General features: G+C 35.9%; 3 protein-coding genes across 5 annotated transcripts in view; 1 reads left to right on the plus strand and 2 right to left on the minus strand.

Moving 5' to 3' along the window:
* Positions 1-2,565, minus strand: part of LOC110462551 — a 7,264-nt gene extending 4,699 nt beyond the window's left edge. Inside the window, exon 1 of the mRNA XM_021516540.1 lies at positions 2,451-2,565. Coding sequence (XP_021372215.1) covers positions 2,451-2,487 — 37 coding nt within the window. The 5' untranslated portion in view covers positions 2,488-2,565. The remainder of the gene's footprint in view (positions 1-2,450) is intronic.
* A 3,909-nt stretch (positions 2,566-6,474) lies between these two features.
* Positions 6,475-8,971, plus strand: LOC110462545. 3 transcript variants are annotated; one of them, XM_021516531.1, is made up of 3 exons: positions 6,475-6,646; positions 6,803-6,900; positions 7,621-8,971. In XM_021516531.1, exons 2-3 carry the CDS (start codon positions 6,870-6,872, stop codon positions 8,007-8,009), a joined length of 420 nt encoding a protein of 139 aa, XP_021372206.1. In that variant the 5' UTR covers positions 6,475-6,646; positions 6,803-6,869; the 3' UTR covers positions 8,010-8,971. The 3 variants fall into 3 exon arrangements, with proteins under 3 accessions (XP_021372206.1, XP_021372207.1, XP_021372205.1); XM_021516532.1 differs by having other exon boundaries at positions 6,857-6,900; XM_021516530.1 differs by lacking the exon at positions 6,475-6,646 and having other exon boundaries at positions 6,697-6,900.
* A 3,862-nt stretch (positions 8,972-12,833) lies between these two features.
* LOC110462540 (mediator of RNA polymerase II transcription subunit 8-B-like) lies at positions 12,834-17,501 on the minus strand. Its single transcript, XM_021516523.1, has 7 exons — positions 17,408-17,501; positions 17,038-17,156; positions 16,413-16,557; positions 15,739-15,879; positions 14,676-14,760; positions 14,234-14,389; positions 12,834-13,861 (listed from the first exon to the last, which is right to left on the minus strand). Exons 1-7 carry the CDS (start codon positions 17,411-17,413, stop codon positions 13,782-13,784), a joined length of 732 nt encoding a protein of 243 aa, XP_021372198.1. The 5' UTR covers positions 17,414-17,501; the 3' UTR covers positions 12,834-13,781.
* Positions 17,502-17,503: the final 2 nt, after the last annotated feature.

Here is a 17,503-nt window from a genome sequence, read left to right on the forward strand (position 1 = left end):
TTACATGTTTTTATCAATGAACTGTCATCTATTGTAAATTTTTCTAAAACTCTTGTTAGCCGATAACAGTAAAAAAAAAAATAAGTGTGTAAGAACACCGCCCGAGTGTGAGCAGCTACAGAGCGATATAGATAAAGTATATGATTGGTCCACTGCGAGGAAAAATGAATTTTAATTACACTATGAGAGGTGAGAACCTGAAGAAAGAAACGCGTGTGAAAGATCTTGGTGTTTGGCTGACCTCTTCAATGAGTTTTAGTACTCACATAAGACGTTCTGTTTCCAAATTAATGCAAATGCTCGGTTTTATAAAATGTCCATGTAAAAGTTTTACACAAATACCTGTTTTAAGGTCTTTATATACAAGTCTTTTCAGGAGTCAGTTAGAATACTGTTGTCAGATCTGGTCTCCTTATCAAACATCTTTAATTCACCAGGTCAAAGTTGTCAGTGCAATTTTTTGAAACTCATATGTTTTAAGGCACACGTTGACTACAATTCCATGTCTTACGCCGACACTTGGAGGCATTCAAATCTTCCTACCCTCAAATTAAACATAGGCTGGCATTTTTAGACTGTGTATTTCTTTACAAATGTGTTAATAGTGCTTTTGATTGCCCATATTTTTGCAAGCAAATGTGTCTTTAGTCCCTGGTCATAATCTACGATCATTTCGTTTCAACCAGTTTTACTGCCAGAGAAGTAGAATTTATAAACGTTAGAAAGTATAGACATTTTAAACAGGATTCAATGTAATTTTTACTATCTTGATTTTGCACCAGACTGTGATATGTTTTGTTCCTCTCTCGCACAGTTCAAAGTGTATTGTACTGTTAAAGAATATTTTCTATCACTGATTCCTTTTGTTTTACATAGGAGTATATTTTATTCTGTGTTACATGCATAACTGACTGCGATATTTTATACATGTGTTGTATTGCTGTTATCCATTCTGTAAGTGGACCCTTGGGTCTGTTGAATTGGAAAGAAAGAAAGAAATAAATAGTATAGGGGCTACAAGCTACACCCACTGTTTATCCAAAATTGAAACCCCTTTGCCCAAAGACACTCTAAAACAAATTTGGTTAAAATCCCTCCATTTGTACAGAATTAACAAAGAAGTAAGCTTTTTAAGATTGACCTTTATTTTCCGTTAGCTCTAAAAGTGTGTGGTGTGGGTACACACCCTCCATTTATTGGGTCCAATTTCCCCAAAGATCCTCCACGTGCACTGGTACAGAAGGTGAAAGATTTTAGCATCACATGTTATTAAAACAATATCTTTGAAATTACAGTTTTAATAATATAATTGGTACTGGACCTGGGAAAATAATGAGAATGACATAAAATCAACCTTTTTATATTGCCAATTGATCCAAAATTGTTATTAATGTTCACTCTGGTAAATGGGAACTATCATTTCAAATACACAAGTTAAGTTTACAACCCTGTGGTAAAGTTTCAAACCATAAATAGATTATATTCACAAATTTGATTTTAATTATCTGACCGTGTACCTATATTGAGACAATGTGACTAACAGCTATTATGCTATTTAATTATGCAATATCTGAGAATGGGAGTTATAATAGGCCTTATGACCATTGCTCACTTGTTGTGATTTACAACTCTCCCAATTGTATATGGACAATGTAATTTGGTACACAGAAGATCTACTGTAGATCTAGAGAAGTCAACAGCTGGGGAAACCGACACAGCGGGACACTACCGATAGCCGACATCGGCGAGTTGAATGATGGGCCATCAAAGAACATAACACATTACGTCACTTGTAAGGCCCTGTTGCCATTCACGAACGCGAGCTAGGTGGCCGCATGATAGCCGCCCCAGGGTCCAGGCAAAGAAACCCAGGGCATAGGGGCTCGGTCTCGGGACACTTTTAGTTAATAATAAACCCATAACGCGTTACACGCCAGTAAATAAATATTACACATTCTAAATAAAGCCTTGTAAAAATTGAAGGTACCGAGGTTACTTTTTTAAATACCTCGAAACCCTCAATTTTTATAATGCTTTAGAATGTGTATAAACACAGGATAAAAAAGTGTTGCTGTTATTTACTGTTTTAACTTGACCAAGGGCTCGCCTCCGCGGCGTGTCGTCCGTCACGATTGCCGTTGAACATTTGACTGCGGTCAAAATAGTATCAAAACCTTTTTAACGTAAAGCAGTTCTGTCACTATTAACAATATGCTAAAACCACACCAATTAAGTGAGCTGGCAATATCTATAGGCTATATATATATCGAGTGCAGCGACTGGACAAACAAAACGCCAATGATTGCAGCATGATTCGCACGATTTGATGACAAACCGCGGGAACGACTGTCAGTGTCAAGATCATTAGATGTCTACGAGATTCAACTTTTCATTTTAACCAACAGGCGAAAACACAATTATATATTGACTCAATGTGCATTTATCCTTACCTTTGGGTTTGTCATCCTGGTCATACCGATGAGCCATCTTGCTGCAGTTCTGCGCGCTGTCCCAATCAAAGTAAGCGAAAAAGTAACGAACCACTTGTTGACCACGTGACAATCGTTAGCTGAGGTTCCAGCGGGGTAATTATTCATGTAGGCACGGGGCGCATAAGGGAAAACTATGCTACCAGCATGAAGATTGCATTTCACTATTTTCCTTACTTAAATATATATTAAAGATGTACTAACGCTGATTTGATGTAATTTAAGTATTGTAGTGCTTTTCTTTTTGTGAAACCAGAGATGTACAAATTATATTTTAAAAAGACAGTAACGATTTTAGCAACATTGAGTCAAATCCTCTAAATTGGCGTTGAATTGTCTTCATTGTGGTTAGCACACATTAGAAATATAACTCTGCCTATCGAAATTAAATGTGGGCATACAAAACATATATGATGTTTTATTTACTTTACCAACTTCGAAATATCTTTTTGTGTGTGTGTTTTTTTTATCTTTGTTGGATACAAATATTTTTGGAATCGTATTTATAAGCTCAAACAGGGAAACTGAAAATTGATTTTTCTTTAAAATCAAACTTAACGTTACATGAGCTTCTCTATCATATGATTTTTTAAGAAATGAGTCTAAGAATTTTTCAATTTAGCGAGCCTCTGGCAAGCTAAATGAAAAATTCGTGACGATCGAGTTTCATGTATTTCATATGAAATGAAAACGAATGTAAGATCCTTTTTATCATATAATCAAGTTTTGTGGCATGTATATTCGTCGTGTAAAACGACAATTTTCATGCAACCTTGAAATGTAAAAAGTCGCAATTTGAACTCCAGCGCGTAAGTCTGTGACGTCACAATTAAAACAATTGAAACTTACAACCAATCACAGGGCTGATACGCAAAAAAATATGACATGGGTACACATTATTTGTTAAATATAATTATGTAATTGTCCCCATTACACGTGACTCTGAAATCCTGACCCGACCTCAATTTTGGACAGTAACGTGCATCCGTTGGAAGGTTTAACAAGGACATATCGAACAGTTAATTGTGTGTTTGGTTGTACCACGGACTTAGATAATCTAATCTAATTCCGTGGTTGTACATTTTTACCTTTAAGATGGTGATCCACCTCAACCGGTCACATGGAACGTGTAACAAATGTGTCTCACAAAAGCTTGACCTGATCTATTAAGTTTGAGTTGTTGGTTGTACATTTAAGATGTTGACCTTTGATAGATAATCTAACGAATACTGAATATCTCATGGAAGTTTGACCGGGGAGGTGTGTGTGTATTATATACAAATGGCCATTAACAGAGTTTAGGAGGAAATGTTATTATATATATATACGACGGATCAGTGAAGCATGTCAGATGAGACAGTCGGACCCGTGGTTCTAAGCAATGCGAGCAGCACCATCACCTCAATATACAGACCTTTTTCGACTGTGGTATGAATTCTACAAAGTTAAGGATACTTTTAAAACTTTGACTTACTTTACCTCCCGTCAGAGACGTATAATACGTCTCTGTTCCCGTGTACAGTAAATTACGTGTTACAAGGACTCAGAATTCTAGATCTTCGACTTAAAAATAAGTTTTAACAAAATCTTGTTTTAAAAGATATCTCTGGTGTGCGTGTAGGTAGAGGGGTATATATTACGTCTCTGATGTAGGGAATTAAAATTATCATTTAGGACAAAATTTGAGGTCTATTGCGTTTTGAATGCCATGCATATATATTAGACTCTTTATCTGGCATACATTAGTAATTAAACTGTCTAGATAGTAAGCTAGCAATAAAGTGTTACCAAAATTCTTGTAATGAATACTATTCTTCCCTTCAACAAAACCCCAATGGACATAGTTTAGATACCCCATGAAAGCCGAATAGAAAATAAAATTGAAAAATTTCCGTATAAAACCCGCAGATGAATGTGTGTGTAACTGGCAAACGTAATACAAAAAACTACCTCAAATTCTCAAAAAATGAAATTTTTATTAAATATTTTTTTACTAAACTTAGATAAAGTGAGTCAGACAGTTTGCTGGGTAGGAGTCGCTGATAACGACGTTAAATGTTGTAAGAGTTGTTTCCCCTGAACCAGCAAAGCTAGTTTTTGGTATTTACCATCAGTCTACGCCTATTATCGAAAATTATCGAAAGAAATTACTTGCATTGAAATGTTTATACTGCATGTTTATCTATAGATACATAACATCTATGTGTTTGTATATCTCTGGTATTACTGTACACTTATGCTGGTAAAGCAAATGGAATCTAAAAAAAGTGCATACGAATTTTCACACTGATATTTCCGTGCCATTCACATGGAAAGGGATTCGTGTTCTACTGTTTTTATATGACTTATACTATGCATACAACCCTTGATGCGAGTTTTGCGAAAAAGTATAAGCAATGCACATAATAATATCTAAAATCAGAGACGTATATATTACAATATAATATATACGTCTATGCTGGAATTAATTGAAAAAATGAGGTGCAGAAAGGAATTACGATTCCGCATTGCGGCATCGGTTTGATGTCATGCACGTGAACTGGGGTGTACGATATATATTTCTTTCCCCGGACAATTGCGAGAAATACGCACAGGAATGAGAGAGACAGATTTCTCTTACCCATCCCGTAGGTTTGAGAAGAGAGAGTCCCCGGCCAGTCCTAAAGAAATGCATGACATTATTGAACCTCTTTGTCGAGAGATTGGTAAGCTGAACGTGCCCTGCACATCATTAATTGTGGCCTGTGGTGGAAATGATGGAATTATTACGTCATACAGCATGCAGATTTTCCCGTCACTGTCACGACTTTCCATGCGACGCCTGGGCCAAATTTATGTCAATAAATTGGCATTTCACAGCAATACGAAAGTCAAAGCTATATGCTTATATGTATTCTATCATGTGAGGCTGTTAGTGTGTAAATATAAAACAGCAATGCGGTTTACCCAGTGTTCGCAAAAATTGAGAGATACGATATCTTTTTTTTCTATCCCTCCCAAAAGTAACTTTCTGCCATTTAAATTGTTTGTAATTGTTTTTTCCATTTTCGTCCAATTATGAATTTCATCAGCCGGAGAGCCCTTCCATTGAATTGTGGTTAATATACACCTCATAGTTCCAGAGAAGTAGCTTAAAACAAATGGCAATGTCACAGGGACCTGGGAATTTTTAAGCTATATTTGGATCTAAGCAATGATTTTTAGAAAAATTTGAGACGTCGGTAAATACCATCATTGGGGGACAGTGTCATTTTACCTCAAATTGACCTAAACCCCTAAAACGTGTCAAATTACTCTGAACATCTTAGTTTAGTCCGAATATAGCAGTACCCAATTCTCAGGTGCCTGTGGGCCAAATTACATACCCCTTCTAGTCACCACATTAGGACATTTCCAGTAAAACTTGGTGAAATTCCATTCAGGGGATTCATAAGAAGTTTGAAGAATATATTGACAGACAACTGACAACACCGCAGTTTGGCATACTAAAAGAGAATTGTCGTCTTGCAATTTAATTGATATCCACCGACTGCTTCAAACCGTCTCTTAACAACAAACAAATCTAACTCCCATACTTTATAAACATTCCCTTTCATTATCTTTAATCTTCTCTTCTCTTGGCCTAGCACCCAACGATCACATGACATGATCTTCAAATAGATGAATGTGGTCATTACTATGTAGATGTAGATTAGAAATGTAGCTCTCGATGTCGAAATGTCGACCCCACCTAATTTAACTCTCTTGCATCAAAAACAGCATTTCTAGTTGATCTACGGCAAATGCTTAGTACCGTTGGAAAGATGGATAGTTTCTTTTTAAAAAGTTAAACCTCCTACATGCACGTAAAATGTATTCTCCTTCCGCGGACATGAACTCCGTTTCCTCCAGAAACACGCCATTTCAGAGTTTCAAAGTTTTTCGCAGTCAGCCATATATGTGCACTTTTTTGAATACTAATGAGGTTGACGTCAGCTGCGTATCGAGACCCTTGGCGTGATTGGCTGGAAGTGCAGCGATTTTTTCGCTTAAGCAACAAGTTTTTCTCATATACCAAAAGATAAAACAATTGTATATATCGTCTGACATCACAAATATATTATCATTCATCCATTTAATGTTTGATAATTCGTTATCGGAGATAAACCGTGTAACAGGTAAATGCTGTTATTACTTTATGATAAAGATATGCATATATGCTATAAATAACCTGTTCAGTTTTTTGAAAATTTTCACTTTCGATTCGTGGAACTATCTAAGTTTAACTTTTATCATTAAGTGTTATTTGTAGAATATCCATTTTTTCTTCAAAGCATACACAGATCAAGTGGACAACGACTAGTTTATCGTCACTTTTTCGCTTATAGTTTGGACAGCAGCATGATGGCTTTCTATCCGGGTGTGTCCAAAGGTAAGGATAATAAGTTTTTGACTTTACGTAGTTACTAGATGACCCATCATTTAACTGACATATCGGCTCGATATCTGAGGTTTTAGCTGTGTGGATGTTCTCAGCTGGTGGCTTGCTCCTCTCTGCACGAAAGTGCCCATTCAGCTTGGGAGACGTAATTCAAAGCAAGCGAGCAAACTTAGCACAAATATTAAGATATGTTATAGTGTATGTTATAGACGCTCACCCATTCACCATCATAATATAAGTACTATAATTAGATATTCGTAGCATTCTTGTTTATTTACATATGAGGAAAATAAAACAACAACCTGTTAAGAGTCATGTTTGGGCGAAATCTTTTAACATATATGGTTAAAATTTCAAAATATTAGAAANCAAATTACAAAGAAAACAAAAACAGAGAAAAACATGTCCAAATCATCTTTATTTACACAGGAATATATCTTAAACCTGATGCAGGAGCTTTCGTTTTATTGCACTGATTCCCCTCCATCCTCTGTCCCAACCACGTCGATTTGCTCCTTGCCTTTTATCTGCTGGAATATGTACATTCCTCCTTCTTCCAAAAATCACCTACTTTAAATGTTATTGCCAGCAAATTCAATGTTATCGTTGGCAAATTTTAAACCTGCCACCTAAGCTAGCGAAAAAGGACCAATCTACGTCTTCCTTTGTCATTATGTTACAATTGACAAATTGTCTGTTTTATTCTTGTAGGTCCTACCACCTACTATCACCACACAACCGTAGACGGTGCTAAGGCTATAAGACAGGACGGTGTCATCCGTCGGTCAACTGAGAGCGGAGGTGACGCAAAATTTGGAAGCGGCACCTACTTAACTCTACTTGGGCCCCAATATCCAGCTATAGTGATTGCAAACAATAACTGGGATGGTTTATCGCTTACTCAAATTGCAGGGCGAACTGATGCCGTGATCGAAATAGAAATGCCAGCACAAGAGGCTGACAAAGTGGAAAAACTACAGAGTTCTCGAGACCTCCATCTATATCCGGGGGACCTCATATTGAAGAACAAAAATTACACTATCTACATCAGGGACGAGAATGGCACGGCACTGGTATACACTCAAGTATCAGCTCGATGATCTGGACTTTTTTGGTTTAATGACGGACGATGAAATACTAGTCAAAAAGCTATTGATTAATGCACAACGTTATGCACAATATGCAGAGTATTACATTATAGACTCATTGATAAGTAAATGTAATTTAGGAGAGATTATTATCTAGTTTAAGTTTTTGTTATTAGAAGTCAAGTTTGTTGCAACCATTTCGGATTGATCGTAGCCATCTCCGAACGGTGAATCTTTGTTACCACCTTTTTAATATTCGGGATGCTACTATGTTTGTGTACGTGTCAAAAGTCGTTTCCCCATCAGCTACTGCAGTTGACTTAATACCATCATATTATAGTTGGATCAAGTATATTATGTTTCGAGGGATACAACGCTGAATTAAAACTGTCGCTATTTTCTTTTTTATCTACGGTCGTGTTTCGGTCGTTCCTTCTTCACGAACTAATCACCTGCCATCATTCTGATTCTGTGAATGGACTTATTCTGGCTAATCTATTATGAAGAAATTGCTGCGTATTCTCCAATTTAAATGCTACATGATTACAGACCCTTAGAATGAAATTGTGACTGTCAAATCTTTTTTTTATTTTCAAATTTGATAATCTTGATCAACAAAACAACAGAACAAATTATTATATATTGTTTTCTTGTATGTCTTCGGTTTTTATACCAGGATGGTCAACATACATTAATCCTGACAGGTAAATCGACAGTTTTATGCATAGAGAAAAGATTCATGAAATAACTACAATGAACAACACAATTATATCTATACACTTCACGAAGACGAAAAAACCCTTCAGATGTTTTAGGTCTTGTTGCTAGACAGGCAGATTTCAATGTAGACTACAAACAGCAATGTATGCTGATCGATGGTTAAGAAACATTTCAAAATTAGAATTTGCGACATGACAAAAAAAAACATTAATAAGGAATATTTATTGTACGGTGATTGATTGAAGACATCTGAATTTTTTTTAGCTCGCTGTAACAACTTAGCATCTCATTTTATCGAGCTAGTATCTAGTTTTAACGACCAAGTATCGCGTTAAAACGAGATATTGTCTCGTAACAACGACATTCTATCTCGTTATAACGAGACAGTATCTCGTTACAACCGATTTATCTATAAGTTTATTTTACAGTATACATAGTTCATTTCCAAATTATTAGTTAACTGCATACAAGCCAACAACGAATAAATTAAACGTACATCGTCACTTACACGTACAACGTATATCAACCCTATACTTGTGTCATTTGTTATAGCCGAGTTATACATGTTACAGGTGAAATTTACCTAAATGGGCAAGTAAGGAACTGATATGAATTTCTATTTACGCTCTTCATCAAACTAACGATATAAAATAATCATTTAGATATCTTCAATCACCATATTATTGCATTTGCTATTCTATTTAACAGAATTTGAGTACTCAAATGTCTTATCCTTTCAATCTATATATTTTCACAAACAATGGTGTCGTCTCCCTTGGTGCTGAAAGGCTGAACTAGCAAATTGCAATACTATTTCGTTTGGAAATATTTTACATAATTGCTTAANTTATTAAAAAAGACTACGTATTAAACATTTAAAAAAGATGCATGATGTTTAATCTTTACAATGCATTCGAGGTTTTACATAGACCATAAGATGAAACAGTTGTAGATATCATCTGACATCACAAATATATTATCATTCATCCAACTATTCAGTATTTCATAATTCGTTATCAGAGCTAACGGAGAAACAGGGCAACACTGTGGTCATCTGAGTATGTCTATTTGCTAAAAATAACCTGTCATGATTTGTGGAAATGTTTACTATCGATTCGTGGAACTGTTGAAGTTTCATTTTCACTTGAATGCTATCTGATATTACTGCGCAGTATATTATTAAGTTACAGAGGGCATCGGTACACCACTTGAAGAGATGACAAGTTACGGTCACCCTTAACCGAAATACAAAACACGCATAGCAAAACTATCGATGAAACACCGAATACATATTGAATGCATACTGACATTTTCTGTGTTTATGCCATGACTACCTTGCTTAGTCATTAATTACACTTCACTTTTATCATAACTGATGTCAAAGGATACTTATTGTTGATCTTTTACACCCTCCTGAACTTGAAAAATATAGAATGTGAAGACTCTTCTTCATCATGAATTTGCTTCGATCATTTCTTACCAGTTACCACATGACAAGTGTGCTTATTTCAAAACACGAAGGAATTACATTGAAGACTGCACCAGTCATTGGGAAAAACGTTACACTGGTTAAAACTATTAGGCCACTTTTCTTAAAAGAATTACTTCATGAATTAGCTTCATGAAATTCAAAATGAAAACCAAATATCTGTATTTCGTTACCCGAATGTCTAACCACTTTCACTCATCTGCATGACAAGTATTTCATATTGTTGGTTAACAAAGCACCTAAGAAATTGACGCTCGGTTGAAGATACTATTTCATATTTTATTTGCATAAAAGAACCACACTTGCTTGATTACTAAGGAAATTCTGCAAATTTTCGAAAGACTAAATAGTACCTAGCAATGCTTCTGTTTGGTACCTTTTCCTAATGCGAGTTAACGATCCGAATACGGACTTGCCTCGTTTGTAATGGATTCAAAATCTTCAAAGGGCTGCTTGTTATGAACGTTTCAATAATTATATGATGATAACGGTCGCATTCTGAAAATGTATACTGCAAAAATGGAATTAATGTGATGTAAAGTTTTTATGTTGTAACTCTAATATGGAAAGCCAAATTAATATATATTCAATTAATTGTACATATCTTCAAATAATTGAATATAGGTACAATTCAATTGAAGATAGGTTCAATTCGGCATACTTGAACCTTTCTAAATTGAATTGCACCTTTCTTAAATTGAATTGCACCTATATTCAATTATTTGAAGATAGGTGCCATTATTTGAATATATGTTTATTTGGCGTTCAATACTCTGAAGATCTTAATCAACCTTGAACAGCGTCTCCTCAAAAATGTTTCTGATATTCAGTGTTCAGAGTGACTGAAAATAACCACTAGAGATACGAAATAAGGAGGCACGCACTGAAAAAGAAATATTAAACCGATGCAGGTTATTGCAAACCTTGGGGACGGATAGTCCACCAGCAGAGACAAAAACCGTGTGCCGTAAACAATTCCTAGAAAAACAAAGTGAAGAATGATTGCCTCTTGGCGTCGACATAGTGCTTTTCACAAATAGGTTGTTTAATATTATTAGTCATCTTTTTACGCCACAAGATCAACCTAAAACAAAAACCGTGTGTCGTAAACAATTATCTCAGATACCAATGAAAACCAAAACAATTAAATAGAATACTTTGATTTTATTAATGTATGGCACTAGTTTGATTAAAATCTGCAACACTAGCGTCTCAGTCAAACAATATACATGTTAGATTTTTTCACACACGTTTATTGGTATTTTGAATTAAATTTAAGTCATACAAACGGTTGATATCGCTGTACTCCACATATGTTTTTAGATTTGAAACGTACGTTTAGGTTTAACCTGTGTTGAATTTTTTTCATGACATATTTCTTGTCGATGTTTCAAAGATTTCTAGTCTTGTCTGAGCGTCTATATCTGCTATTTCCTGTTAGATGCTGTTGGCTTGATTAGGTGATATCTATATTTAGCCGTGTGAAGTGTGCTGATGACGTTGGTGTATAAATGAATGTACTTTCTCTTTAAACAAGATAAAAGCTGCAGGATACGGGTATTTCCACTGAGCATATTTTTATGAAAACTTGAAACCAAAATAGTGACACGTAATCAACATGTCAGGGTTTTTCCAAAAAGCAGACAACAGTTTTATGAAATCACCGCATGCACGTTTTTTGGACGTATATCAGGACACGTTGTGAACCCTTAGTCCTTTGTGATGTGTTCTATTAACTTCAATCATAAACGATTATATAAAAAAGAAAATTGATAATAAAACGGCTGGTTTTAAAGTCGGGTGTCGCTACTCCGTAATCTTCAAAGGACAGGTTTCAGGCTAACGATTAGTCAATTTTGTTTTAGCCGAGACCAATCAGATAGCTATCCGCATGCCTTTGGTACGACATATTCAAGGGGTTAACAGCACAATAAAATCAAATCGTCAATTGGGACAATGCCAAGATAGTTGAAAGGAAACAACACACGAAAACGAGACAAATCAAAGAAGCAATCAAAATCATGAAAACTCAGAACATGAACAGAGACGAGTGGGACACCAGCCGAGTCTTTTAACTCCACTCAGTCATAGCATGACAAAGGGACCAGTCGGTCTTGAAACATTGCGACATTTTTAAGACGTACATTGTTTGTGTAAAAAGTAAAACATTGATATCAAGGTTGCTTTTTGTTTGTGTAACATTACAGGTCATTATCTTTTCAATACATCCGCTGGGTGTTGAACCCGGGACCTCTGGCTTACTAGTCTTATGCTCTGCTGAGTGAGTTCGAGAAATTCTCCCTAGCGGAGTTGGTAGGAAGCAGCTAGTATTTTACAAAGGTGACATTTGCTTGAGATTTTTGTGCGTTTCTTTGTTTTCAGTTACGCAAAATTTGTCAATACTGTCAAAGAGGTCATCACTTCCTAAATATATATATTAGCGCCTAACCTTTGTTGTGAAAATCACAAAGATTGTTCAGCTGTGCATGTGGTGAGGATTAATATGTACATGTAATGAACTTTCGATTTTGTCTTATTTCATTGGAATTTCGAAAAGAACTGTTGTGTTCTTGGAATTAGCAAGTGGGTAACACTTTGGAAGTAAAAAATAACAAAACACATGAATAGATTCAGTATTATATAACCTCTTTTCTACTCCAAAGAAAGGATAGGTTCCAATTACCACGGTAATGGTACACAACACTTACACAATCATTAATTCTTCATTTACACTGATCGGAGCACATACACAAAACAAATGGGCCGTTATCAAAATTAGAAACTGCTCCATACATGAAAATGTCCCAACAAAGATATAAGAGGAGAAAGAAATTTCTCTACAACCAAACCAATGTATTCCGTTTGTGAACATACATAAGTATCTGTATATTTTCAGCACTTTTTTTTATGATACATGTAACAGGATTTCATGACCTGTCAATATTTTAACTATATACAATTTGGTGACTTAATTATTGAAGTTACAACCTACTATGACTCAGTAATCATTGTCATCTTATCCTTACCCAAAAACAAAGGCAGGTTTCCCATAATGCAACAATTTAGTGAAATTTACATGCCACCAATATCTGACTGAATGTACGAAAAAAATGCATACAAAATAACATGAACCTCGTGTGCGACATCAATGTTAGCCAGTCAGATACTAGCCCAGCACAGCACAGCCCCAGTCCAAAATGTGTGTAACGGTATTGTCATTCAGACCGAGATCTAATATTAATGCACGATAGTTTCATAATATGTTCCATAAGTGTACCAAATTAGAAAAGCTACAAACAGTCATTAATTGTTTGCTTTGTTCAATGTGTCTGACATGGCAGCAGGTGAACTTTCTTTGTTCAAGGTCAAGATGTTATCATGTGAACTAATCGTTCCTGGTTCAAAGTCACTAGTGAAGGTACCAGCAAACTCTTGCTTGTTCACTGTCACTGCTGAAAAAATGTGAGCTTCCACTTCCTTTTTCAAAGCAGTTGGTACAGACGTGGACTACTTCAACACTGTTTTGTTTAAGATTATCAGGACAGACAAAAGTAACTGTTTATCAGGTATGGAGCTCAAGGCCTTTGGTATGGATGTGTACCAGCAGCTGCCTTGATGTTGGTTTTAACTGCACTAGGAGCTTTGCCTGTACTCACTGAAACAAACAACACAGCAAAAGTTATCTCCCTTCATCATAGTTTCCTACACTTATTATTTCAGTTGTAGCAAAATATTATCGAGCCCTTTTTGTTGAAATTCAGATGTGTGGTTGGAAGGACATAGGACTGACACAGAGACAGATGAAATCCCAAAATGAAACTACATATGTATATGAATAAAATACCATGCTTAAATAGTTGCTGTTCAGTGAAAATGCAGACAAAAAGAACAATAACTCCCACTATCAAGAGAAACTTGAAGAACATCAATTTATCTAAAAAATATTTGGGTTTAACAAGAATCAATGTTAAGCATGACAACACATATTTTTTCACAAAATATAGCTGTAAGGCCATGATATATTTACCTTGGGTCTTTGGCTGTTGTGTTTGTTGTTGTATAATGGGCTGTGATTGGCTGGAGTCTCGCCGTAGTGACTTGAGTCCCTTACCAAACATGGTGACCGCTATGAGAGCATTGGTGTCGGACATAGAGGAAGTCTGAGCCAAGCTCGACTTCTGGTCTGCAAAACAGATGTCCATTTTAAGGGGATGCGTTTTAAAGCTAATTCTCTTCCCTTAAATATATCAATATAGCATAACAATAAAGGGTAATTTTCATGAATTTTTCAGATCATTGACTTGATTGGGGAAAAAATCTTCTATCCAAGTAAATGTTTTTCCTCCCTTTGAACTTTATATCCACACATACAACTGATATTTGCCTTCCTGACTGTATTAAATCCTCAATTTACCCTGATATTTGTTGAAAGTTGGAGTTGATAGTGTCACCATTAACTTAACACTTACTGGCATCACTCTCCATGTCGTCTCTGTGTGAGTTAATGATGTCCAGGATATTACTGGTCACCTTGTTCATGGCGTTCAGTTGTTTCTACAAATACACAACAAGATATATATATATATAATAAGGTATAAATGATTCCCTTACCCACCTGCAGTATTGTGACACAATATAAAATATTTCTTAGTTCAGAATAATTCTTGGTCCCAAAAAAGCTTTTTTTCATATTCAATTCCAGAGTGGAGCCGAGGGAAGTTTCTGTGACTGATGAAATATCAGATTCTGTCTGTAGAAGTTAAAGATTATTTTACATATTGTGTTGGTAATGATATAATGTTGATTGTGATGTACAGTAGTCACATTTCAGCATCATCAGCTGTGATGAAGATAATTGTTAAAGACATCAGGTATGTTAATAATGATCATGATGTCTACAAGACTTACCTGAGCAACATCAGGTGTGTTGATGATGAAATCTGCAAGACTTACCTGTGCAGCATCAGGTGTGTTGATGAAAATGTCTATAAGACTTACCTGTGCAGCATCAGGTGTGTTGATAACACTTACCTGAGCAATATCATGTGTGTTGATAGTGATATCTGTTAGACTTACCTGAGCAACATCAGGTGTGTTGATAGAGTATCTGTTAGACTTACCTGAGCAACATCAGGTGTGTTGATAGTGATATCTGTTAGACTTACCTGAGCAACAGCAGGTGTGTTGATAGTGATATCTGTTAGACTTACCTGAGCAACATCAGGTGTGTTGATAACACTTACCTGAGCAGCAGCAGGTGTGTTGATAGTGATATCTGTTAGACTTGCCTGAGCAGCAGCAGGTGTGTTGATAGTGATATCTGTTAGACTTACCTGAGCGACATCCGGTGTGTTGATAGTGGCTCTGACACTGGACTCCTGGATCTTTTTCTCAATTTCAGGTTCTGGCTTGGTTCGCAAGTAGTCTATCTGTTAGACTTACCTGAGCAGTAGCAGGTGTGTTGATAGTGATATCTGTTAGACTTATCTGAGCAACATCAGTTGTGTTGATAGTGATATCTGTTAGACTTACCTGAGCAACATCAGGTGTGTTGATAGTGGCTCTGACACTGGACTCCTGGATCTTTTTCTCAACGTCAGGTTCTGGCTTGGTTCGCAAGTAGTCTGGTACAACTTCATGGTTGAATGCAAACACTCTCCTCTCTGTTAGTTTCTGAAGACATGTTTGAATACAGTTTAATGGTGTTTGTTTCATCTGAGAATGATAACTTTGGGATGGGGATGATACAACTACAGATATATATGCAGTTTGTATGCTCTAACAAATACTGTCCCATAACATGAGATAGTTTTACGAACAATCTACATAGTAAGGCCATATATATCACCAATGAGTAGACAATGTTCCTAAAATAGACAGGGAAGACATACAAAAAGAGTACAAACAGAAGAGATATAGATCACAACTGTGTGTTTTATACGTGCAGCAAATAGCGTTTTTTTAATGTCAGATCCTTCAAGGGGATGGGGTCAACATTAATACCCCAGTATGATCATGCAACCAGGAAGGAAAGCAGTCCGTCATCTCCATATAGGACTTTGAGCAACTCTTCAGAACAGTCAACTATTACTTTTGGTGATGACAAATAAAACTTGGATATAAAGTCATGTATTGTGAGAAAACATTGTAGCATGCATCACAGTGTTACAATGTAGTTTATCACATTGATGCCCTTGTGGACTGACCTCAAGTTCTTGGTCCCTGTCTGGGGACAGGGCCAGGGGCAGCAGGATCTGGTTTCTAAGGATTGGCACCTTTTCACTCTTCAGAAGCTTTCCAAGGGAATTCAACTGTCCCGACAATAGGGCAAAGTTATCTAGTACTGAAGGCCTACCAACGAAAACCAGCAAATTAACATCATCATCCAACAGTGAGAATTTATGATGTTTTACAACATGTTTTAAAATGTTAAAATTGTCATTTGTTAAAGACTTCAAATATTATCCTATTATCGTATTCTTAATCTAAAGTTACTATAAAGGTTAAGCAAAGATTATGTCTAAAGCATTTTTTTTAAGATTTTATATTTGATTTAAAGAAAAAGGGTATCATCAAGTTTGAAAATATTACTTTTTTCAAGTCACAACAATGTACATTAAACTTAAAGACTCCAACTTATGGGCTTCAAATAAGCCAAATGGACAATCAAACATTGAACACCTGAGAGGGGAATACCCTGACAAGGGAAATAACTCTACGTTTCATTTTTTATGTGAAAGGGGGAATGCTACAACCAAGTAAAAGTCAAGACTTAGATAACAATCTAATTCCGTGGTTCATGTAACTGAAAGCTAAAAATAATATTTGTACCAGCTCATTGTTTGGTACTCATTTTCCAGCTTGGATAAAAAAGCAACCAGAGAGTTTTTCAAGTCCTGCACTCTCTGTATAAGTGCATCTAATGCAAGCTCCAGCTGTTTCTCTTCTTTCTACAAAATACAAATTACAATCAGACATTAACTACAATAAAGTTCTGGATTTCCTTTTTTTGAAGACAATGTTTAATTTCATAGTTTGAAGAATCGATACAGGACGTTCTCTGTATAAGGTCTCGTCTTTGGACGAGAAATTAGTTATTCTTCCCCGTGTTGAAAAAAAGCAACGGTTGTACCTGGGTCCTTAAGAAGTATGTACAAATTAATCCTACCATATGATAAGCGTATTCAGACAGAAATCTTACCTGCATCTTTAAGCCGATGTTGTTAGATAAATGTCCGGAAATCCAATACCGGAAGTAAGTAACTTTATGAGTGTGCGCAGAGCGCAAAATATAAAT

The sequence above is a fragment of the Mizuhopecten yessoensis genome, unplaced genomic scaffold, assembly GCF_002113885.1.
Source record: "Mizuhopecten yessoensis strain PY_sf001 unplaced genomic scaffold, ASM211388v2 scaffold10799, whole genome shotgun sequence".
Taxonomy (NCBI): domain Eukaryota; kingdom Metazoa; phylum Mollusca; class Bivalvia; order Pectinida; family Pectinidae; genus Mizuhopecten; species Mizuhopecten yessoensis.